The 26,733-nt window shown below is 38.8% G+C and overlaps 1 protein-coding gene across 2 annotated transcripts in view; it reads right to left on the minus strand.

Annotated features, from left to right (window-relative positions):
* NALCN (sodium leak channel, non-selective) overlaps positions 1 to 26,733 on the minus strand; it is a 298,281-nt gene that overhangs the window by 53,706 nt on the left and 217,842 nt on the right. Inside the window, exons 17-18 of one of the 2 annotated variants that reach the window (XM_049647173.1) lie at positions 14,213 to 14,286; positions 2,965 to 3,051 (exon numbers count right to left, since the gene is read on the minus strand). In XM_049647173.1, the coding sequence (XP_049503130.1) occupies positions 2,965 to 3,051; positions 14,213 to 14,286 (161 nt within the window). The remainder of the gene's footprint in view (positions 1 to 2,964; positions 3,052 to 14,212; positions 14,287 to 26,733) is intronic. The other variant, XM_049647172.1, reaches the window with a different exon arrangement.

Here is a 26,733-nt window from a genome sequence, read left to right on the forward strand (position 1 = left end):
CTCAATAAACATGTTGTATTATTATCCCCAGCAACGTGACCTCCGAAACGAACACCTGCAATGTTACTGTGTAGGTGTTTCTCAGATGGCCCTTAGTGATACATCCTCCCTGGTTTTCATGCCCTTGTGCAACCCAGAAGTGTGGGCAACTTGCTCCTCGCCGATGTAAGGCAAATGGGATGGGATAGGTCACAAAAGACCTGCCCAAGCAGGCTGCCATGTGGTGAGATGTTCTGTGGAGAGATTCCCTTCTTACGGAATGAGGGTGGTCTTCCATTAACAGAGCATGAGGAACCAAAGCATTTATTTAACTGCTAGTGAGGCACTAAATCTTATTAAGAACCATGAGAGGGGTGCCGGGGTGGCTCAGTCAGTTGAGCGTCAGACTCTTGGTTTCAGCTCAGGTCATGACCTCATGGTTTCATGGGTTCGAGCCCCACATCAGGCTCCGTGCTGAACAGTGTGGAGCCTGCTTGGGATTCTGTCTCCCAATCTCTCTCCTCAACTGCCCTCAACTCCTCAACTGCCCTCTTCAGGGCAGTTGCCCTCCTCAACTCCTCAATCTGCCCCTCCTCAACTCACGCCCTCTCTGTCTCTCTCAAAATAAATAAATAAACTTAAAAAAAAAAAAAACAACATGGTGACAGTGAGCTAGTTAGGGGATTCCTCCCAGGCAAGTCAAAAGGCCTGCAGCCTTATGAGAGACCCAGCTAAGCCACACCCAGGTTCCTGACTGAGGCTGTGAGATTAATCTGTGTTATTTCAATCACCAACCTTTGGAGTCACTTGTTACACAGCAATTGGCAACTAAGACAGTCGTCATCGTTGTCTTAAAGTCTTCAACAACCCTATTGCTCTTCAGAGTAAGACTAAGACAATCAGCTCAGCATGACTTCAAAGTCCCATAGGACCTGCCTCATCTTTTAACCATCAGGGACCCCCGCTCCGGCCAGTCAACCTCTTTGGTCTTTCAGTTCCTTGTGTGTGCCTCATTCCAAAAAGCTCTAAGAGAGCAGAGGTTGACTTAGTTACTGCTCACTTGTTACTTAACCTTGTACACAGTAGGTGCTTAATAAATATTTGTGAAATGAGAGAATCTTGAAATATTGCGAAGATCAAACATTTTAATTTCTTTTTGGATCACTTCACGCTTATGAGGCACGGAAATAATCACAAATAGCACACACCGCATGTGTTTGAAATATGCTTTTCAAAGGGGAAGGTGATTTTATCTCCAGTTAGAATACTGTGCTACTCAAGAAATGGGCTGCACACCTATAACAGATGAGGCCCTGAGATAGTAATAAAAAAAAAAAATCAGACATTGCTTCTTGCAGGTAGAAAATTTATAAATCTTTATCTATAGTCTCTGTGACTGTGAAGGGAGACCTTCAAGCCTACATGAGGCAGAGCTGAACTCATTTCAATTTCCTAAATGGGAGATCTGATCTGTCCCTGGGAACATGGTCCCCACACACGGTGTCTTATATGAATCTACTACCGAGCTGAAATAGTAAATAAGTAAGGATTTTGAGACTTTTACAACTTTACCAATAAGAATGCACACATCATTAAAATTCCTCAGTAATAGACCTAGTCAGAAGGAAAAGTATTTGAATATTCAATTAAGTTATATTTTGCCACTTTAAATTTTTCATTAGAATTTAGTTGCCTTTTGGTCTCCCCTGAAGATAAAAGAAATACATTTTCAGGATGAAAACATTCACTTATTTGTTGCCTAGAGAAAAAGCAAAGCTAACAGTATTGAAAATACACACCACGAACTTGAGGGACAGTCTAGCTTTCCTTAGGGGAAAGACCACAGAGTTGTGGTATTAGGATCTCATCATCTTCCCCATATCTCTTCATGATGGCAAGAACTAGCAAGCCAGTTTCTTAGAAACTCCATCTAGTGGTCTGATACAAAAAAAATTGGTCTGCCTGCTTGTCTTCTGGAACTGGGAGGCACAAGGCTTCAAGTGTCTGGTGAAAAATAATGAAGTCTTTTGTCTTGTCTGAGTGAGGAAATTCTCCATTATGCAGGCATGTGTAATCCCTTTATTCCTGCTCCCTGGAGGAGAATTACAGTGAGGCATTTTCCTTTTCCCAGTTGGGGTTAATGTTATGCCCTCTCTACCTTTGAAAGTAAAACAAGACTAGGACCCCTGACGATGATTCAAATGTGGGAATATTCTTCAGCAAACACACATTCCCAGTTGCAAAAATATTACCCCTGGTTTCTTGCCAAGCCTTTGAAAAAAACATATGAAAGATTGATTCTTTTTTTCTTCCTCTCTCTGCATTGCCTTTGTGCTGTGGAATTTCAATTGCCTCTTATATGACAGCTATATATATATATATATATATATATAGTCTTTTATGGAGGTGGAGGGAAGAGAATCATGTCTTAAGAAATTGTCTCTATTTTTCTTGACATTTCTCCATCACAAATATTTTTAAATTGGCCCAAAGATTATGGTTATAAGAGAGATCTTTGGAGCTTTATTAGCCTTTAAACACCACTAGTTGTTTATAGAAATAGTAGCAGGGGGTCCTCGGTTTCTTTCTTCTCTCTCTCCATATCTTCTTTCTTAATGTTCCAGAACAAGGGTGTGGGAAAAGCCTGTACATTCTGTAATGAAAGAGAGAGGCCTATGAGTCTTCGAATTATTTTCATTCATTATAGAAAAGTTAGATTGCATGAAACCATCTGGTATTAAGCGTAATTACCATTTAAAGGAACTGCAGTGTAAATCTGCAGAGCATTACGTTGGAGGGATTTTACTCCAACCTTGGGCTCCACAAGTTAACACACTGCAAAGTATTATCAGATGTAGGTTAATATAATGTAATCACATCGACAGAAAACAGGAAAACAGTCCTTCTGTGGTAATTACGGGAAACCGTGGCTGTAGAATGGTGGAAGAGAATGGGGGATGAGTATTTCCTGGAAAGGGCTCTCACCTGCCTCCAGGAGAGTGACAATGAGATCCTCCAAAGTGAAGACAACAGCAGACATTAACAGGTGAGCTCCTCTGTAATGGCCTCTTGCTGAGGTGAGGAAAAAGCTGCATTTTTATGGAGTGACTACCCCACTCCTTTGTGAATGGGCCCAGTCCCGAGTAAATGGATATGGCTCTTTAATAGCAACAGCGGATTTGTTCTTTCCAGTCTTGTGCTATTCATAACAATGCTGTCATTAGTACACACGTAAACATGTGGGCAACCAGAACCTTGTTGTAGACTGAAACATAAGAGAAGCCTTAGTGTCTTATCGTATGCAGGTATGATACATAAAAAAGACAATCAGCTCGTGGGCAATCCCTGCCTTTAGTGCATCTATTAAAATTCAGCAAATAGAATGTCTGAAACCCCACACCACACTAGGGTTTAAATTTGGTAATGCTCCATCTGTCTCAGAAAAATGTAAACTACAATGTAAAGATTGAACTTTTTATTATAACAAAAATGAAATTTTGCAAATGTCGCAGAAACCATATGAACCAATTTTTCTACTGAGATGAATTTTCTTATACTACTTATTGCTTTATGCTCCAATGATAAAAGAGTAAAAGAGAAACCCTGTTAAAATAGTTTGCTGCATCTGTTGGGTAAAATTTAATAGTAGCTCTCCTGATCCACAGCACAATTATAATCACTTTGTAATAATGTACAAATCATGTACAATCTCAACGAAATATAACATATTTTGATTACCACAAATCAGGAAACAACTAGGAAAACGTCTTTGAAATATATTACTTTACTGTGCATGATAATGGATGTTAACTAGACTTCTCGTGATAATCATTTCATAATACATACAAATCTCCTCGAATTATTATGTTGTACCCCTGAAATTAATACAATGTTATATGTCAATTATATCTCAATGAAACTAAGAAAAGTTCAAGGAAAGTTTGATTTAATTTAAAAAAAAATTTTTTTAATGTTTATTTATTTTTGAGAGAAAGAGAGAGCCAGAGCATGAGCAGGGGAAAGGCAGAGAGAGAGGGAGACACAGAATCCGAAGCAGGCTCCAGGCTCTGAGCTGTCAGTCAGCACAGAGCCCAACGCAGCGGGGGAGGGGGGGGGGCTTGAACCCACAAACCTTGAGATCATGACCCGAGCCAAAGTCAGATGCTCAACCAACCGAGCCACCCAGGCACTCGGAAAGTTTGATTTTAAAAAAGCAAAAATATATATATTATTTTGCTTAAATGAAGTTCTATTTGGCCTCTTTGCCTCTTTATGTTTTATACAAATGCATATACCCACAGATCTTATCTTCTCATTGCTCTCTGAATACACTTAAGTTCCATATACTTACTTAGTTTCTGTATCTCCAAATGGTCTTTCAACTAGTCTACAAGAGTTTTTAAATCTCATGAATATGAAAAACCAACAATGAAGCAGCCTTAATAGAATCACAGATAAATAGTTATGAAAATATCTAATATTTAATTACATATTTGATTAATATTCAATGTTTTGACGGTAATATATTCAATATTAATAATTAATATTCAATACGTTAATATCTACAAATACATTACATATGTTAACAGAATCTTTAATAAATTAGATGTTAATAATTTAATATTTTATTAATATTGAGTATATTAATACCCGATACTCTGTTTCCCGAAAACTTTGGGTGATTCTTGCCAAATGTTTGCCATAAAAAGTTGTTGCTCTGTCAGGAGGCTGACAAAAACTCAGCTTCATGGGTACCTGTGCTTCTTCTCACCTGCAGGGTCCTTCTAGCATCCTCCCCTCCTGTGCTGGAGCGCATTCCACCGAGCGGTTGGCAAGTCTAACGGGAAGATCTGTGAGAGGCTACAAAGCACTCAGCCCCTCCAAGCGGTGCTAGTCGGGCCCAGAACGTGGGGCTGCAGGAAACTAACATGACCTCATCCAAAGCTGCTGAATTGCTAGGCTGAATGATGAAACAAGAATTTGAAAAGGAGAGCTTGTCAGATGGGAAGGAGCACTCGCGGGGTAAGATGCTAATGCTTTGCATTATTAAGCTCGCTTAGATTTCCATTTAATTGGGCCAGCTTCAGAGAGCTGGGAGCTCTGGGTCTAGACAGGGGAGGACAGAATAAGAATGAAGAGGGCCATTTGTCCTTTCCTCAAATTTCCCTTGTCATATAGCTAATGATGTGCACAGGAACAGGTGGCCCCTTGGAGGGCTTCACAGGGGTTTAATTTGAACTCCTTCCTCTAGAAAACTCCACCATCTCCTCAGTCTCTGTAATATCAGGCTCATCTGTCTTCCAGAGGAATGTGACCTAGATGCTTCTGTTCTAGAGGAGAGCTCAGGTGTCAGTTCATCTGTCCTGAGCCCCGGGGAGGCAGCCGTGGGAGAACAGGACCCAAAAGGCCAGAGGACAAAAACACTCTCATTCAGCCTACAGCCTATGAAAGAGGAGCCCTAGCTAAGTCCTCACCGCCTAGAAGTTGCGGGGCTCCAAAGTGATGCACACACCTAAGTTCCAGGTAGGCACTTACAACCCATGCAGAAGACAATGTCACGCTTATCTCCACCATGGCAGTATTGTTCTTCTGCTAATGGTGCCTCTGAGGGCAGGTCTATGTTCTCTTCCAGCCATTCCTCATGCCCGGATCACCAGCCTCTCTTATCCTGCAGAGATCTTGATTTAAATCCTACTCTCACTCTTCCACCTGCCAAGTCAATCAGGCTCACCTTTACCAACACTTGTGACCATGCCCTCAACTTCCCCCTCTCCCTTTTCTTTGCAACATGCTTGTCTCTACCTGTTTGGCTAGGTCTCCCAATTCTGAGATAAGACCATTTTTTTTCTGGCCCATCCAAGCAGAGCAGAGAATGTCATAGTTGCACTTGAGACATTTCAAAGACCATGGGTCTCCATTCCCAAGACTTTCAGTCAGTTAAAGGTGATGCCAACTCTGGTTGATGAGTCTATGTTTTTAGTTTGGGAGTGTATCCACCAAATGATGTGAACAAATGAGCTGATGATGCTTTTAATGTTAGCAAGACCAGCACAAGGGTGGAGCCAGAATGCCAACCCAGACTGGCTACTGAGCCACTGAGTAAGTGATAGACACTGCTCATTTACTCCTATGAGGTTGCTTATACCTCCACTTGAAAGGCATAAGAAATTGAGACTTTCCAAGGACTTAACCATGACTCAGAGGATTCAAAGCCAAGCATGGCTAACTGCAAAGCCTGTCCTCTTTCCACTTCTACTATACTGCCACAGCATACTCTATGTGACTATTTGGATTTGAACAAGAATGAGGTGACCTTTGTAGGTCAGAGTCAAGAAGGCCACACAATTTCAGTCCAGATATGAGCTTTCCTGAGCTGACTTATCCATCAGGGCCTGAGGTTTGAGTTGCAACAGATATCCAGCAAAAGATCTTCCATGAAGACACCTCTATTAGCCCCAGATGGCTAAAGCTGGTTCCTCTCTACCACAGGAAGTTTTATGGAGAATATGGAGGGAGAGGAATGAGATTGGAGAGGGTTATGGTCCTACTTAAGCTGCCCCAGACAGCAAGGATGCCTGTAGACCACATAGTACCTTTGCATAAATTGGGAAAAGAGGCCTGTACCTCTGGAGGGATGTAGTCCTATGCCAGGGGCACTGCCTGGCGAGGAGGGTGTGCCTTAGCAGGTACAGTGGGGGCTAGATTTCAGCTTCTAATTTCCCCTTGACCTGGCAACTCTGTATGATGCATAACATGTTTGTACACCCTGAGAAGCATTCATGAGTATGGGAAAAACAAAGGCCTTAGTGGTTGTCCATAGAGTGGATGAAAACAAAGGATCCTCTATAATTTAAAAGCACAGAGTCATAGTTAATACATGGATTTTGGAGTTACACCGACCAAGGTTTGATTCCTGGTTCTCTGGCTCCCTGATTCATTAGACAAGGTGATTTAGGCAGGTTAGCTAAGCTTCCTGAGACTTAATTTTTCATCTCTAAAACACAGCTAATAGTCCTTGTCTTTCAGGGTTTGCTATGAGGACCTAGTGAGACAGAGGTTGTAAAATAGTAGTGTTTAGCACACAGTCATCTTCCAGTAAACGGGAGAGATTAGTTTCATAAGTTGTTGAGGACACATAAATATGGCTGCCTAATTGGGAAATCAGATTGTAGTTGGTATCGATGTGATACCCAAGACCATTTCTATGGTATGTGATCTTGGGAGAAAGTACTTAGTCTAAGAACTCAGTTTTGTCACGCATAACATAGGGGTAATGATAGTATTTTTCCTAAATATGTGTATTGTACAGATTGACTGAGATAATATGTGTAAGATCTTAGCATCATATGTGGGTCTTAAAAAATATTCACTATTCATTCTTTTCCCATTTCCCTTTTCCTACTCCTCTATCTTTATGTTGGGAAGGCATTTTCATGGCATAATGTAAACATAGTTTAGGGGACAAAACACTTTATTTTATGAGACATTTTAGATAAATGATTTCAATTATTAAAGTCACTCAGTAAGGGAACCATCACTATGCTCTGTATGAATTTTCTCGTCACAGTTGTGTTCACAGAACTAGAGATATTACTGAAGACTCTTCCATCTGACTAGTGTCATAATCATGTGCTCAGGGCAAATATGAACTCTTTGAGGGAATAATCTATGTGTCCAGTATCTCGGAAAATGCCTGGCGCATAGAAGATGCAGCAGAAGTATTTCTTGAATGAGCAAGTCCTTTCCTTCCAGAAAAAAATCCAGCTAATGTCATTTGAAAATCTATTTCCTAACAAATGTGTTCTGATTTTATTTATATTTAAGTAGTATAGCAATTGTATTTGTAGTCAATAAAAATGATTCTCTTAGAGAAAAAATAACCCCACATATGTCATTAAATAGACTTAAAAATTTTTTGGAGTAAGTAGCATTCAACTAAAGGCTATTCCTTAGACTTTAAAGAATTATTAATATGAGTGCACGGCAAGGAAGATTTGGTTGTAGATCCAAATATCAGAATTCAAATACTATGCTAGACTGATATTTCAAAAAAGGTTATAAAGACACTTCCTAACTAGTGAATTACTGATGGAAAACCACAAAGGGATGGAATATTCTAAAGTAATATAAAATGTTTAATTATTTTTTTCTGACGTTTCTCTATGCATTCAGCCTAGCAGGAATGATAATGCATTTTTGCTCAATTTCAGGGCTCTGAATTAGAGAAATCTCAGTAGAGGCAGCGACGCTTTTGAAAGCACACTGCTATTTGTTTTGATATCTTCTGATGTAGTGAAAAGGTCACTGCTTTTTGAAGGAAGCTTTCTTTAGTGGAGCTGAACAGTACAGACGAAGTCAAAACAGAGTGAATTTAACAGCAACCCTGGATTTTACAGTTTAGGTGGTGGAACATCCTCTTTCTTGCAATCCTCTCCAGATAAGTCTTGAAAATAAAGAGAGTGAGAGAGAGAGAGAGAGAGAGAGAGAGAGAGAATACAGATGCCCATTTGTGCCCAGTGAATCCCCTGCAGGCAAGCAAGGGACCGTATTCTCAAGTTCTGTAAAAATGCCCCACTTCTGTCTCTTTCACAGAGTTCCCACAAATATGGAGAAGTTCCTTTCTATTTCTTACAACATAGATTAATTTTCAAAAATACTACCTAGGAGAACACAAATGAAAAAATTAGAGATGACTATGCGGAGACGGCACTGGTGACTCCAATGATTCAAATACCTCAGACTCTGGGCCCCTTTCTCTCTGACTTTTCCCTTTGTCGGCTTGAATTTCCTGTTCATAGTAAAGGTGTAGAGCATACTTTTTTTCTGGAATAACGTGGATCCTGTTTCAAACGGAAACATGGATCCCCTGAGAACTGAGACCCGGGCAGCCCCGCAGCTTAATTATCAGTACTAAGAACTCAGGCCTCTCCATCAATATGACTTTACTATTCACTCCAGGAATTTCCTGTCTCAGACTGTAAGGCCGTTAACCAATAAGTAATTTCATTGTTAGCTTCAGGAACTTTCTGAAAATCCATTCGTCTGAGTTATGGGCTAATGGACCAGCCCCTGTCTCTAGATAATATGTCACTCAACTGGTCAAACCAATCACCTAAAAATAATAGGTACTCATCAACACTCAGGCCAAGACCCTGCCCAGCGGGGTCCATCAACCCTAAACATTGTTTTTTTAAATGCTGTTTCTAAAAATTAGTTGTATTGGGGTGCCTGGGTAGCTCAGTTGGTTGGGCATCCGAATTCGGCTCAGGTCATGATCTTCCAGTCTCTGAGTTCAGGCCCCACGTTGGGCTCTGTGCTGACAGCTCAGAGCCTGGAGCCTGCTTCAGATTCTGTGTCTCCCTCTCTCTCTGCCCCTCCCCCGCTCATGCTCTGTCTCTGTCTCAAAAATAAATAAAAACATTAAAAAATAAAAAATAAAATAAATAAAAATTAGTTGTATTTATTTTTAAAGGTAATACATGTATATGGCTAAAAATCCAAGGGCAGAATAGAATTGATTTCTGGAGTGAAGAGGACAGCAGAAACTCACCACTGATTTCTTTCTTTTCAGAAATCACCCCACATCAGGAAGGAAAGTGAAAAACAGACATGCAAACTCCAGTGAACAACTGACAAATGAAAGGTGGAGCCAGAGGGGGTGGAAAGAACACTGGGGCACAGAGTGGCAAAGGGATGTCCTCTCTAAAGTGCCCCACTCCCAGTGCCGTCCTCCCCAGAAAAGTAATGGTTCCTGTCCATAACACGTACTTGTTACTTGTGTATCCGGGAGAGTCCTACACTCTTTTTTTTTTTTTTTTTTTTTTTTTTTAATTGAGGTATATCAGGGCACCTGGGTGGTTCAGTCAGTTGAGTGACTCACTCTTGATTTCTGCTCAGGTCATGATCCCAGGGTTGTGGGATTGAACACCGTGTCAGGCTCCACGCTGAGCACACAGCCTGCTTAAGATCCTTTCTCAGGGCGCCTGGGTAGCTCAGTCGGTTAAGCATCCAACTTCAGCTCAGGTCATGATCTTACGGTTCATGAGTTCGAGCCCCACATAGGGCTATGCACTGACAGTGCAGAGCCTGCTTGGGATTCTCTCTCTCCCTCTCTCTCTGCCCCTCCCCTGTTCGCTCTCTCTCAAAAAATAAACTTTAAAAAAGAGAAAAAAGATTCTCTCTCTCTCCCTCTGCCCCTCTCTTCCACTTGCATTCTTTCTCTAAAATAAAAAAAATAAAAATAAACGAGGTATAATTGACATATAATGTTGTATTAGCTTATAGCACACATTACAGCATTACAAAATAATGATTCGATGTTTTGTATATATTGTGAAACTGTCTAAACTCTTACATCAAGAATTCTGCCAAGTATCAATCACTAACTACACTTAAACCCAAACCCCAAACCCTACAAATATCCACTCCTGACCTATCTCTTGTGAGGTATTATTAAGAGTGTTGCAGTGGGAGTCTGCCTCACTGTGATGAGTATTAAATTTTGCTCTGATTGACCAACAGATTATTCAGGTGACCATTTGGGGCAGTCTATGCTGCAAAGGCAGCAGGTAAGTGAGTGGCTTAAGGTTATGGAGGAGCAGAGCCAGATGCTGGTCCAGGCCTTCTGACACCAAGTCTAGTAGCTTACGTTAGAATTAGGTGGACCCTGAGGATCACCTCCTGCAATCTTTAAATTCCTGGAAAATCAGGGATTTAAATAATTAACCTGTTTACACAGCCTGGTCTTGAGATACCTTAGATCAGGGATTTGTTTTGTATTATTTTCCCCAAATATTTGTTATTTTTAAAAGTTATTTCTAAGACACTAATATTTCATGGTATCTTCTTAAATCACACTGGATTTAAAGTTTATGTGACTTCTCTCTCTGTGCACCCAAATCAGCACAAATGCCCACCTGTTGCCAAAATGATTTGGCTGAGGTCTTCTTTCTGTGTCTTCCTATAACCTTCTGCCTACCTCCCTGAAGAGGAACCTCTTAGATGAAACTAAGGACAATAAGGCTATGAAAATAGAAGACTTAGGAAAACCGAGAGTGACAGAGCACTAAAACAAGTCTCTGCTGCACTTCTTTTCTGTTGTATCAAGGCAGACCCATCCATTAAGATACAGAATCTGTACCTCCTTGTCCTTTCCTTCTTTCAAAGCCTCCTTCCAAAATGCAAAGGGTCACGGGAGTGGCCATTTTCCCCCCCAGCTTTACTGAGGGATACTTGACAAATAACGTTGTGTAAATATAAGGTATACAATATGATTTGACGTACGTATATATTGTGAAGTGATCGCCACCAATAAAGTTAGTTAACACATTCATCTGCTGCCATAATATAGGGTAGGCCTATTTAATTGCTTACCCTGAAGTGACTGCAAATGTTTTCCTTTTCTTTCTTTTTAACTTCTCTTGTCCCTTCTTCTTTGTTTTTCTTTCCATTTGTTGTTGTTCATTGAAAAATAGCACAGAAAAATGCCCATGGACCCATAGGTATTGACCCAATCAGTTCTTGACCTTCTTACATTATAATGCAGATAGGATATATTATTATTATCATCGTCATCATCATTACTACTACTATACAATTAATGAAAAAAGGTAAATACACCCAAAGAAACTGTCAGTTTGACATCTTGCCCTTAATTCTTGCAGAGACTAATGTAGCACCAACAAGGAAAACATTTTCACAGAAAAAGAGCTAAATGGCTTTTCTAAAGATCAAATTTGTATTCTTAAAAAAGTCTTCATTTTTTTCTAATTGTAGCCTCTTATTCCTGAGATTGACCAGGTAGCAGCTCTGGCAGCCTACAGTTGCCTCTCAGTTTGTAGTATGCTGGGCTGTAGTAAAATGCTACTGGGTCTGGGTGTTCCTCAAATTACACAATTATTAGGCAAGACTGAAGGCGTCCCTATTCCCTAATAGTCTTAAAAATTTGGCTCAGGTAACTCCACCAATATTCTCTTTTTAAAACCACTTCTGCACATTTAAAAATCAACAGCTAAATCCCTCCCTGCAATGTTATTTAGCGGTAAAGGATGTGATTTCTAGCACAATTACATCTGTGTTTTAATATGACTTTGAGAAAACACCAGAGAGTTCTATCCATCCAGTAAATTCACTTTTATGATATTGGGCACCATGATGTCAGCTTTCATAATCAAGCAGATGAGCCAAATCTGTCAGAAAAAGTCTGACTTTATTTTTCAACTCATATAACATGTTATTATTATTATTATTGTTATCATCATTGCTACTATATTATGAGTGAAAAAAGGTAAGTGCACCCAAAGAAACTATCAGTTTGACGTATTGACCTTAATTCTTATAACGTCTGTGTTATTTCTAAGGCCTAACCCTAAGGTAGATGAATTCTTGGAAGGAGGTTTCCAAAAACTTGTCACCTAGATAGACAATAAGCTGTTGCCCAATGGGATCCCCTTTCTGGAGAAACTTGCGTGGGAACAGTCACTGTGTTTGGCAACCCAGATCAATACGCACCATAGCTTCACCTTCCTTGTGCATGAATTACAGTCTCACTGTGTTTTGTGTGTGTGTGTGTGTGTGTGTGTGTGGTGTTTTTTTTTTTTTTTTTGTAAACTGGGAGCAGGTGAATAAGGAAAAGGTAGTGGAAAAGAAAAACTGGAAGACCAAATTTAAGAAAATTCACAGAGAGGTGAGGCTCTGGAAGTGACTTCTTCCAGGGATGCCTGTCTGCCTGTGCTCTGAAGTCTCTGGGAGCCCCAGGGTACATTCAGGAAGGTAGTTACTCTGGGTAGGTGAGTAATGTCATTTTGGTTCCTAATTTGGTAAGTAGACTCTGAATACAGGCTCAGAGTATTACAATCCCCTCGTGGGTCCTTTGGATTGGAGGCTGAATTCTCTTCCCCGTCAGTGCACGGCATGGTCTGTCTTGTGTGAACAGAGGAGCATCTTCAAGACGCTAGGGATTGATCCTGCCAGGAATTTGTCTAGTATAGTAGTTACAGCTTGATAAAGACCCTGGAGTACCATGCAGCATTCAAGGCCGGCCCCCCATGACGTTATCTGGTGGCAATGCCAGGATTGAGCCAATTGGACTCAAACTGAAATTGGGACGCAGGTTGTTAGAGATTTGCTGAGAAAGTTTTCCTTTCTCTATTTAACCAGACCTTTTATGATCATCTCATCATATTTTGTGGTGATAATACATAATAAGCCCAGAAATGATTGTTCTCCTCTCATAAAAGGCACTGCAGCACATACTCATATCTGCGCGAACTGTCAGCAGATAAAAGACTGAATACCAGAATACTGTCTTGACTAGTTACTAAGATTGTTTTTGGCACACAAATTTCAAGTACTGTTATAAACTCAAAATAGTGTCTCAAACCATATATATTAGCCTTATTTCCTCATTACAGTCATCCAAGTTGTGATATATACTCTGGCAAAAACTCTTTAATGACCATTCCTAGAACCAAGGTAGACTAGAAGACAGTCTAACTCCTTCCTCTCAGCATAAGTTGGGAAGGGTCTTCCCAGTATAAATTCATCCATTCACCTTGTCAGCCATTCTCCTTCTAGCCTCCAGTATTTAGTTGTATTGTTACATGCATCTGTGTAATATGTGCACCATAAATAGCATTCCGAATGCTCGTGCATTGTTATAAAGATCATGCTCTTTCACATTATGACACAGTCTTGTAAAATACTCTTAAGTAGCTAGCCTGATTTTCCTTTCTGGTACTTCATCAAGGCAGGTTTAAGAAACCACTGTTGAAATTACACATTTTCATAAGCATTTTAAAATGGATATGCTTTTGATTCTTATAGGTTTTAAATACATTTACTCTTAATAGGTTAATAAATCATAATTACTTCTCAAAAGCTTACCATTTCCCCCTTAGATTGTGATTTGTCCCTTATATATCACAAAAGAAATAAAACATGGAAGAATAAAAGTAAGTTATAGTCATCTTTTTGTAAATGTTTATACTTAACGATTTATGTGTATGGGCATGAAAAGAAAAATGCATGACTGAGCTAATAAAATATTATTTTTCCAGGAAAGATATAAATGATGTATTTGACATTATTTGTAACTACATAGTTATCCAGACCTACTTTCTAGCAGAAAGTGTATATTGATACTCAGAAAATTAGTTCATTAAAGAGAAAAGAGTTTTTTTGCTGGATATAATCCCACTAGGGTTAAATATGTATCAGTGTTTAATGGTGTTACCTTAAGATTTTAGTGACTGCAGTCTCTTTTTCTAGAAGATTCCTTGCCCTGATGCTGAAGACAGACTTGCGAAGCTGAAAAATTGTAAGTGTGGGTTATTAGTTTTGGAATGTGAAGGGATAATATACTGACAAATCATTACATACATTATATAGAGAACAGTATTAAAACATCAAACATAATTTTTTTTTTACTGACGCATCATTATATGAGTGATTCTATTCTTTAATTTTACCTTCTTTTTTTACTTTTATTTGGGCAGAAATGCAAACAAGCTTGTGGGGCCACACGTCACAACTATGGTGGTGATACATTGGCTGTGCTCATTAGTAATAATGTCTTACATCTGAATAGGCTTTTCAGTATCCAGAGAATGTAGCATTGAGACAAATATTGGACTGCTTCTTGCTATCGTCCAGCAAACTGTTCTCTAATCCACTTTACACCTGTTTCAGGTTCTTTTATTTTTTTAAAGTTTATTTATTTTTGACACACATACACACACACACACACACACACACATGCACAGAGTGTAAACAGGGGAGGGGCAGAGAGAGAGAGGGAGACACAGAATCCAAAGCAGGTTTCAGGCTCCAAGCTGTCAGCACAGAGTCTGACATGGGGCTCGAACCCATGAACTGTGAGATCAGGACCTGAACCAAAGTCATATGGTTAACTGACTGAGCCACCCAGGCATCCCCTGTTTCAGGGTCTTACCCTGTGACTTGGTACTAATCTGAACGATGAGTTCAGGAGTTGCTTTGCCCACTGACATGGAGACAAATGAGATGAGCTTTCAAGGTTGCTTCCTAGTTGGCAATGATGAAATTATTCCAGGGAAAAGCACTAAGATAAACAAAATCCTGGAGGCTGCCTATAAACCAGAAGATTCCTCAAACTCAGCTCTGTCCTGCCTGATAGTTGCAGAAGTCAGAGGGGTGACAGGTGCGCAGGACACTCAAGTGGGCAATCAGAGGGCAGAGAAAGAACAGGGAAGCATGCCAACCTAGGCAGATTCATAATAACAAATAACTAGGAAGGGTAACTCCAATAGTCAGACCAGAGATAACACTTGGACAATGTCCTGCTCATCTTTTTTGTTTTTTTCATCTTTTTAAACATTTATTTATTTTCAAGAGACAGAGAGAGACAGAGTGCGAGTGGGGGAGGGGCAGAGAGAGAGGGAGACACAGAATCCGAAGCAGGCTCCAGGCTCTGAGCTGTCAGTGCAGAACCCGACACGGGGCTCAAACCCACCAACTGTGAGATCATGATCTGAACTGAAGTCGGACAACCAACTGACTGAGCCACCCAGGTGCCCCACGACCTACTCATCTTGATCAGTAGATCAGGTTAGATTTTCTAAGCACTTAGTATGATATTAGTGACTATTAGAGATACAGCTTACCCACAAATCAGAATTGTTTACCTGAATCGAAAAGCCTAGTTACAAAGGCAAGGCTATTATGCATGAGGTTACCAGTAAAAAGTAGGCAGTCAGGTGCTGGCTGCTGTGTCCAGCAGAAAAGATGAGCAGGCTGCACGATTCGGGTGGGCACAAATAGCTGTATCTGAAATAGCAAAGATGTCACTGAAGAAGTGGACACTGCACTAGGCCTTGAAGGATGGTTCAGATTTTCATAGCAAAGGAGGCTGTGAGCAAAGGACTGCAGTTGGAAATGCATGCGTGGGGCAAAGAGATCCAGCGCAGATGATATGCTTACGTGTTGAGCTTGGTGGAAGAAACACTGTAAGGCATACTGTGTTTCCAACAGATTTGAGGGAGGAAAAAAAATGAGCAGGAGACAGAACAACTCTGTATCCAGTAAAAACAGACTGTCTAATTTCTTTTAAACAACATAGTGACTTCAGGTACAAAGTCACAGAGCTCCATTCTACAACAAACAAGCCTATAAACAAATACTATACTGTCGATCGACATGTCCATATGGCCACAGCTGGAGAGGAAGTGACAGGCACAAACTGGTCTTTTCAGCCACACCTGACAACCTAGATAACACCATATCCAGCAATATAATTTTTGTATTTCACAGCAGATCTGCAATAAAGGGAAAGATCATTAAACACATTGGCAATTTCCCTCATATGAAGAAAGATGGAGCACTCATATATTTTCAATAATGAAAAACTGAATTGGTTTTTTTACTCATCAGAACTCATGGAAGAATAAGTTAATGTACACACAAGGAAATAAGGGTGGATGCCATTTTTTTCAGAAGTTACATTTTTAGGGTAGTGCACGGAAGGCTGTTTACCATGATGGATCCTAAAACTTTCTTAATCTCCTCCCCTCCCCTTGAGGTGACTTTGGGCATGGATTTAACCTCCTAGAGCTGACAGTCTATCTCCCAAGGAATGGTATTTAAAGTCATTTGCAGAGACAGAAGGGTCTCATCATGGTGGTGCTTTTGCCCTTTGGTTCCTAAGCACACACATTGTCATGGGAAAGGCCCGGGGTACGGAGGCCCCGAGACTGCAGGTTTGGGGAGAGGTCTGGACCCCACTCCCCTTATTTCATCTCTGAAGGACACTGACATGCCTTAGTCATCTTTCCCTTAGTGAAGGTGATGGTCTGAATTCAGTCACCTACCTACTGCCCTGTAATTGAGCAGCTGACACTTAACACAGAGTTCTTCATGTTAGAAAAAAATCTTTGCAGAAACTGGGGATAATATTTATTATATTGATTCCAAAATTATTTCTGTGCCGTCTAAGATTGCTAAAGGGCTGCTGGATCTCCTTTGTCCTAAACCCGAACTAGTTAAAGTAAAATACACTATTAATCTGTACGAGGAACTTCCTGAGAACTGATTCTTTAACAGCAGAGGTAGCAAAAGAATAAATACTCTAATAGAAGAACTTCAGATTCAGCCTCAGGATCTACTGATTGATCGATTGGCTGATTTTTTAAGTAAGCTCTATGCCCAACATAGGGCTCAAACTCATGACCCCGAGATCAAGAGTCCCAAGCTGCACCCACTGAGCCAGCCAGCCAGCCAGCCAGCTACCTCTAGCTTCAGGATGTTTTAAAAGAAGAAACATTGGCATCTACATCTATCTGTCATCTATCTATATCTAAACATATATGATAGCCCAGATATGTATTTAGTTATATATTTTAACGGTTCTTTTTTTCTAGTAAATAAAGAAAGCCTATAGTGATTATCTAGTACCCCTCCCCTTTTTGTTATTTCTGTAGTAGAGCTTTGCACATTTTTTTTTTCTGCAAAGGACACTGTCTGCTAGTCCCAAGTACTCAGAGCTATGCTGCTCTGCAGTGCCCTCTTCTGGCTCCAAAAGATACTGACAGTCACCTGAAATGATCAAAATAAGGAATACAGAAATCAATTTCAGGATAAGTAATTTTAGACCTGAAGTTTAAATTACAGGTAAGGCAGGTGCCAGTAAATGTTTCTTCTGGATGTAAACACATCAGACATGTAGGACTTAAAGGGAAGGGTATGGATGACACTACACGGAGTCTGCACTGAAGAAAATAAAAGATTAGTTGAAAAAGCCCTTTTTGGTGGTTTTCTTTTGTTTGTAAATCTAGTACATCCAACTCCAGAAGACAAACATTCTCTGACTGAATTATCCAAATTCATTTAACATTTAAACATTCAAACAAGAGACACCTGGGTGGCTCAGTCAGTTGAGTATCCAACTCTTGATTTCGGCTCAGGTCATGGTCTTAGGGTTTGTGAGTTCGAGCCCCACATTGGGCTCTGCACTGCACTGATGGTGTGGAGCCTGCTTGGGATTCTCTCTCTCTCCCTCTCTTTTTCTGCCCCTCTTGTGCATGCACTCTTTCTTTCTCTCAAAATAAATAAACTTAACAAAAATTAAATGTTCAAGCAGCACAGAGATTTTTTTTTGTCTTAAAATTTTAATTTAAAAGGTATTTTCAGAACTATGCACTTTAACGTGAAATTCAGGAGGTTCAAATTTGCAGTTATTTGTGGTTGAATAATTCGGAGCTGAAGGACACAGCAATGGATGGATCTCGCTGATTTTCTGGCAATTTCTTTAACATCTTTTAATCTACAGGTACACCTCCTGCCTGCGGCCCCCCTCCCCCAACCATAGTTGAAGGACCGGGGGCATGTCACCTGGAGCTTCCAGGAGTGTGGATTTTCCCAAGTGCACATTCATGCCATAGTTCACATGCTCCTCTGTCTTCTATACCTCTTGCAAATTGGTAGTTGGACCCAGAGTCTCATCTGGCTCATACTTGATGGTTTTGGCAAGACCACAGGTGGTGGTTTAGCTTTTCATCAGAAGGCACACAATGATTGTTCCTCTTTTTGTGATGTTAGTAGTATTGATGTCTATTGCTTAGATCGTTGATTCATTCAGTTTCTAAAATTGACAATTCTTTCTCATTTATTAGTTGGAACACCTTTATAATGAAGTACTTCCTCTCATGCACTATTTGGTTACTCATTAGTACAGTTCATATGGAAAAGGCAAAGTAAATGTTGATTCTTTACCTTTACTTATTCATTTTTTATGTAATTAATTGGTTTTCTATCATCCTCTGAAGGTGACCAATTAGTAGTTTCAAAATGTCATTATTGGGGCATCTGGGTGGCTCCATCGGTTAAGCGTCCAACTTCGGCTCAGGTCATGATCTCGCAGTTTTTGAGTTCGAGCCCCGCATCGGGCTCTGTGCTGACAGCTCAGAGCCTGGAGCCTGCCTCAGATTCTGTGTCTCCCTTTCCCTCTGCCCCTCCCCTGCTCAAGCTCTGACTCTCTCTGGCTTTCAATAATAAATAAACATTAAAAAATTAAAAAAAATAAATAAAAATGTCATTATTGACTTAAGGACTTAAATATATTTGGTTTCAATCCATTACAATCATTATCCTCATGTGAAGTCAAAGAGCATTGGGAGATTTTTCAAAATGGCTCATGGGTTCTTTTGGCCTGACTTTAGTAGTCTTTGTCTAAGCTTCCCTGTTATTAGTATGGCCAGATATCCCTAGCTCATCTTATATATGCTTCCTATTCCAAATTACCATTTTTCTCCAAAAAGCCTTCGTTTATTTGTTGAGAAATGGGTTTCAAGAACACAATTTAGTGATACTCTTCGCTACTGAGTGGGTCACTGTTTCGAGGGCTTTGCCTGATTTTATTCTGATATTTTCTATTTAAATTCAGGACTCTGCACTTTTACCTAATCTCTTCCATATGACATCTGTATCTCTTCTGTTTCTGTATCCTCCCATCCCACATCAAAACTCTTGATTATCAAATATACAGAGATAACAGACATTAGACTATCTGCCAATTACTCATTATTTTTATTTCACATTTCATAGGCACTAGTCTTAGCATTACAATACCTATTCTAACACAATACAACTAATGGATATTTAAAAAATGCATACATTCTTCCCATTTTCCTCTCATTTGTACACTTGTACTATACTCATATTAGCAGAGCAAATAGATATTGCATATTTTTCTCTTTATTTTAATCCTCATGTGGTCCTAGTTAGTCATACACAGTTTAAGAATGTTTGCCACCTGTTCTTATGTTAATGTCTTAGAGTCATTTTTGGAATTCATTTTGGTTGTTTGAAGCATGTTTTTTAGTAATTTCCTCAGGAAAGGAACTCATAGGAACTCATAGGAACAACATTACTTACATTCTTACATCTTAATAGTAGTTGTTTTCTTTTCTCCTTTAAACTTGAGAGGCGGTTTTCCTAGACATAAGAAAGCTGGATGACATATTCTTTTTCTGGGTATCCTATATATGTGATTCTAATTTCTTCTGACATAAAGCATTCCTGCCAAAAAGTCTGATGGTAATCAAATGTTCTTCCCTTTATAAGTCACTTGTTCATTTTGAGCTGATACCTATTTTTGTTTTCTTTTATTATTATATTATTATTATTATTGGTTTTAAGTTTTCAAGTTCCAGTTAGTTAACATGTAGTGGAATATTGGTTTCAGAAGTAGAATTTAATGATCCATCACTTACATATAACACCCAGTGCTTATTACACCCTCCTTTAATGCCCATCCCCCAACCACCTCCTCTCCAGTACCCCTTAGTTCTCTACAGTTAAGAGTGATACATTAAAGACATATGTTAAACATATATATGTATATATAATTTTAAGTTATTACATTATATTATTATATTATAATTATAATACTAATTATAATATAATGATATAAAATATATAATACATAAAAATATATAATGTAATAATTAATTATAATAAAATAATATATTAAATATATATGTATATATAATTTTTTAAGTCCTGTAATTTGTCTGCTATATGTCTTATTTTTGGTCATTTGTTATTGATGTTTTCAGTTCCAATATATAGCTTCAAATGTTTTTACATTTCAGAAAAGTTTAATGCTGTTCTGTGCTATGGCTTTTGTTTTCTTCTTTCAGGATCTTTATAATACAGATCTGGGACCTTCACTGAAATTCTTTGATTTGTCAGTTTCTTTCAAATCATTTTCATTTCTTTCTTCATTTCTTTTTGATGTCTTCAAATTTCCTCTTTTTTACTTCCTAGCTTTCTAAAGGCATCATCTGATGTATGTAATCACTTTATGTTCTGCCTAGTTTAGTCTTCATTGCTTTTACTAATATAGTTGACCCTTGATCAATGCAGGGGTTAGGGGCACTGACACTCCATTCAGTTGAAAACACACACATAGCCTTTGACTGCCCCCCCCCCCCAAACTTAACTGCTAACAGCCTACTGTTGACTGGACACCTTACCAATAACACAGTCAACTAACACATTATTTTGTATGCCATATGTATTATATACTGTATTATTACAATAAAGCAAGCTAGACAAAAGAAAATGTTATTAAAAGCATAAGGAAAATACATTTACAGATAGTACTGTGCTGCATTTATCAAAAAATCTGCACGTAAGTGGATGTGCACAGCTCAAATTCATATTGTTGAAGAGTCAACTGTACTTCTTTCCTGAATTCTAGCACCTTATGTATGAATTTCTTACTTTTGTTGCTATTCTAGTCTTATGTAATCTGTATGTCTTTTTAAATTTTATTTATTTATTTATTTATTTATTTATTTATAATTTACACCCAAGTTAGTTAGCATATAGTGCAATAATGATTTCAGGAGTATATTCCGGTGATTCATCCCCTATGTATAACGCCCAGTGCTCATCCAACAAGTGTCCTCCCTAATGCCCCTTACCCATTTAGCCCATCCCCCCGACAGCCCTTCCAACAACCCTAAGTTAGCTCTCTGTATTGAACAGTCTTTCATGTTTTGTCCCCCTCCCTGCTTTTATATTATTTTTGCTTCCCTTCCCTTTTGTTCATCTGTTCTGTATCTTAAATTCCACATATGAGCGAAGTCATATGATATCTGTCTTTCTCTGATTGACTTATCTCGCTTAGCATAATACCCTCCAGTTCCATCCCCATATGTCTTTTAACTCATTTTCCCATATAATGCTACAGTTTGAGCCATTGGTAGGTAGGTCTTTAGGGTAAGTTTCACTCTATTGGGACAGTATTCTGTTCCTTATTCTTTGTCTCTTACAATTCTTGTAGGGAATTTGGCTGTGATAAATTTCCATTGCTCATGCTTACACACAGTTTTCCTGAACACCTTAGTATTTCCTTCTAGCTTCAGAGTGTCTTCTTCTGTGGTTTTAACATAGTGAACCATATGGCAGCCTTCTTTCTGAGATTTCTTGGCTTTGTTATAGGGAGCAGACACCACCAATTTTATCTGGATCTACTTTTCCCCTCATCACTCTTGTCACTGGCCTGTCAAGTTTGTTTCCACTCCTGGATGTTTTTCTTTGTGTGGAGCTAGGCAGGTGTGGTCCAGTCTCAAAGACATTACATGCCCTGTAACTAACTTGGCTTCCTCCCCAACAGCACCAATACTATGTGTTATACCCCAAATTCATGTGTTGAAGCTCTAGCCCCCCAGTGTGAAGACATGAGGAGAAGGGGTCTCTGAGAAGTACCTATGTTTAGAGGAGGTCATGAGGATAGCGCCCCATGATGGCATTTGTGCCCTCATAAGAAGAGGAAGAGACCAGAGCCCTCCCTCTTTCTGTCATATGAACATGCAGCCAGAAGGCAGTCATCTGTGAACCAGGAAGAAGAACCAGACACCAAATCTGCTGACGCCTCGATCTTAGGCTTTCCAGCCTCCAGAGCTCTGAGGGATAAACGCTTGTTGTTGAAGTCACCCAGTCTGTGGTATGTGTTGTAGCATTCCAAACAGACCAAGTCACCTTGCAAACCATGTGGCTATTGTTTTGTCTACAGCTGCTTTGACTTGTGGTTTGTGGATTACCTAATTTTGTTGTAAATATTGTCTATGGTTGTTATCTAGGTATTCTATTTACTTTCATGTTATCTAGGTATTCTATTTACTTAATTCAAGGAGATTAAGAAAACTATGCCAATGCTTCTATCATTATGCCGGAAGACTCCTTACATATTTTTTGTTGAATTTTAATGCAGATTTATCATTTTTATTTGTCTTTTCAAAGAACAAAATGTTAGTTTTACTAATATTACTTATTGCTTCTTTTCCCCCTATTTGATTAAAATATACTTATTTTCCCCTCCCACTGTCTTAATGTTTTCTTGGTTGGTATTTTAATAAATTCTTGAGTTAAATATTTGGATGATTAGTGCCAGCCTCTATTATTTTCTAAATATGCACTCAAGGGTATAACTTTCCCTCTAAAAATGCCTTTGGTTGCTTCTCATAGGTTCAATCTACACAGTGTTTATTAGTTTTCAGTTCTAGAAACTTTTTATTTCCATGTGGTTTCTTCTATGCTGTCTAAATTATTTAAAAGTGATTTTTAAATTTTGAAAAGTGTTGGTGTTTTCTGGTTGTTATTTAGTTTCTAATCTTATTACACTTCTGTTAAATAATGTCTTCTCTAGCATAGTGATTTGGTTCATGTTTAGAATTCCTTTCTGGTATGTAAGTGGTCATGTTTTGTAAATCATTTAGGTGTGCCTCAATCAAAATATGTGCTCTTGGAGCGCCTGGGTGGCTCAGTCAGTTAAGTGTCCAACTTCTGCTCAGGTCATGATCTGAGCTGGTGACTTCGAGCCCCATGTCGGGCTCTGTGTGGACAGCTCAGAGTCTGAAGCCTGCTTTTGATTCTGTGTCTCCCTCTCTTCTGCCATCCCCCACTCATGCTCTCTCTCTCTCTCTCCAAAAAAATAAATAGAAAATTAAAAAAAAAAAGAATGTTCTCAAGTCACCAAATGAAGAATTGTATAAATGCCCACTACAGGAAGCTAGTCAACTGTGTATTTCAAATATCCTAAATCCTTATTAATTTTCTTGGCTCTTTGATCGTGTGCTAAGGTATCTTACAAATATTTGTAATTTAATTTTCAAATTAATACTCATAGGTATGTGTTATTATCTCTTTTTCACAGGTGAGAAATCTGACAATCATAGAAATTATGTTGTTTAGGTCACTCAAATTATAAATTAAAATATTATAATTAAGTCTAGATTATATAGCTCAATGTTCAAATCTCATCACTAAACATGTGTATCTAAAATGTCACAAGGCTTAACAGTATAAAAAAAGGATTTTCCAAACTATACTGTAATACAATGCTGTTTATTTGACATGAAAGGTTTGGTTTATACATATAACTTGCTCTTATCCCAAATCTTATGCAAGATCTAAACTAGCACGTTTTTCCTTTGTTCCGTACGTATATGCATACCTGATTTTCAGAATAATGACCCTGAAGCACAAAAGGAGATCAATAACTTTTCTCACCTATTAATACCAGTATGATAAGAGTATTTATATTTTACATTTACTGATTGCTGAAATCTGGGATCCATCACAACTTTCAATTAAGTAGAATATTAATTCATTTATTCAACCACCAGGGAGTAACCCTAGACTATCAGGGAATAGTAGCTTCCTTTGGAATGCTGCTGTGCTTAGTCTGAACACCTGTATTCTCTGGTAACCTCCTTCAAAATGAAGCCATTAGTATTTACTTGAGACAGAAAACCATAGCTATTCTAAGTATTCAGCTCACTTTTTCTGATTTGGAGTTGTTAACAACGTATTTCTGTTTGTAACTGAGAAAAAGTTTGAGAGTCATGTTTTTCCTTTTTTCATTTTTCAAATATTAACAGGCTGACAATAAATGGAAATGCATTTATAAAAACATATGACCATAAAGCACAAAACCATGGCCCAATGAACAGGGCTTGATGAATGTCATTTCTGCTGGAAAGGTGTAGTGTAATTATTGTAATTAGCTGCTTTATTGAATAAGTCTCCCACATAAAATGTCATAATTGGAAATAAGCAATTACTTAAAATTACATAGGTTGAAGGTGGTAGGTACATCATTCAGCCATATTTTAATTTTTCATGCACCTGTGAACTGAAAACTAATATCATGGCGCATAGGACAGATCATGTGTATGGCAGGATGTTTCTATAAAATCAACTTTTTATAAAATTGACATTATGCTTGGAAAGAAAGAATTTAAAAAGGTGATTAGTGTAGGCAGCAGCAAAATTAAAATAGTCACATTACAATGTATGCAAAGGTGAGTACTGTTATAATAGCATGTTATGAAGCTTTGAAATATGCCTTAGAATGTGGATTTTGTGAAAAGGGAGTTTTAGATGATGGGTCAAGAGTTTTGATCTTGTTATTTCAACATTATAAATTCTGAACCCTGAAAAAACACCAGACATAAAAATTTAAAAATATATAAATATGTACACACACACACACACACACCCTTCACAGTCACCCTTTGGGGCCAAGGGCACCCATACCCATTGATTTCTGCTCTGTGTGTGAAACACCTTTTTATCTTTCTGTGAATTCCACCGGATCATAGGCTCCATATGGTATGGATGGTGGATTCTTTGTCCACTACATTTCTCTCCACTGTCCAGTACTGCCTGTAATTTGTTCTTGAAATGTATTTACAGAATGAATACATTGCTTAATATTAGAGATGACTCTTTTCTGTACTACATTTTTTTTCTTATGAAGTGAATCCTTGAAATAACAAATGTGAATCAGGTAAAAATTACAAAGGAAGCCTATTTATTTTGAAATGCACCAATTCACTTGATAGGAAAATCTTGTGAAACTAGAAACCAGATGATTGGAAACTTAATTGGTTTGACTGTTTTTGCACTAGATTGCATGACAATGCTTTAGTCAGTCGAGCGGCGTTGGAGATTTGGCCGAATCTCCAACAACTTACACATCGCTAGACCAGTGTAATGATGCCGATGATTCAGAAGATGAGGGAGAACCAGTATCGTCAAAAACAGGTATGCTCAAAGTACGCTACCTACTGGTGGGAAACCATAATATACACTATAATATATACCTAAGCATATCACTTCATGCTTAGAGCTCATATAGACAGAAAGACAAAAACCAAAAACCTGCAGAGATTAAAAAAAAAAAAAGAGTGGATTTATGATTCTGGGAGAAAATGCCAGATGCTTTTAATCATGCAGGTGTTTGTGAATTTAAAATCCCAGGCACTCTGGGAGCAGTGCTTGCTCTCCAATTATGATTCAATTGTATTTGAACTTTAGATCCAAATATACCAGCCCCAGCAGCAAATGTTAACACATTGGGACCGGTATTACACTTAACGGGAAAGTAAAACTTAAGAGTAAACTATACTCAAAAGAGAAGAACATTGAGACAGGGGAGTTAAATGTAACTTTCACAGATAGGCTTAGTTGCAAAGTCAGCTCTGATCATTGCTTTGGAGACAGCACCAAAAAATTGTGGTTAAAAGCCTTCTGTATTATCTACAGATGATGCTTGATCCTAGATGCATTTACTTTTGTACTTCAGTGGATGTACACCTAAGGAATTTGAAGTACTTATAATCCCAGACCCAAAATGATTATACCACTAAATATTCTGCAAGAAGAATCACTGACCGGGAATTTCTCCTCTTGTGTTAGCTGACGCCAGGACGCGATTTTTACCTGGACCCCAGCTCACTGTGTGCATAGAAAGGGCCTCAAGAAATAACTGAAATGAAAAGATGTGCACTCAAACTCAGCTGTACTTTGATCTCAGCACGAAAACATACTACAAAGGCCAATCAAAATGAAAGAAAAAGTTTTCATTTATATTTTGTATCTTTTTGTTTCCTCTCCATTATTGTGAATAAATGGACAATCAATCACCTACTAATGCATTTGTAAGCTAAACACAGAAGTCCGGAAGTCCAGAGAGTTTTCACATTCTGTCTGGTGGCTTCTTCCCTCCCTCCCGACCACATGGTTTGTAACTCTGCTATCCGGCCCCTGGTGAGGTGGTGATGCCATGTAATCTCCCACTGTCCTCCTAGAGATGCGTCTTGAATAGCACCGCGGAGATGCTAAGCTATTATTTTAGAAAATCCTTTCAGAAGAGTAAAAGCCCTAAAGATGAAAATAGGCTGTTCTTCCGCACCCCCCCCCTTTTTT

Source organism: Panthera uncia, assembly GCF_023721935.1.
Source record: "Panthera uncia isolate 11264 chromosome A1 unlocalized genomic scaffold, Puncia_PCG_1.0 HiC_scaffold_16, whole genome shotgun sequence".
Classification (NCBI taxonomy): domain Eukaryota; kingdom Metazoa; phylum Chordata; class Mammalia; order Carnivora; family Felidae; genus Panthera; species Panthera uncia.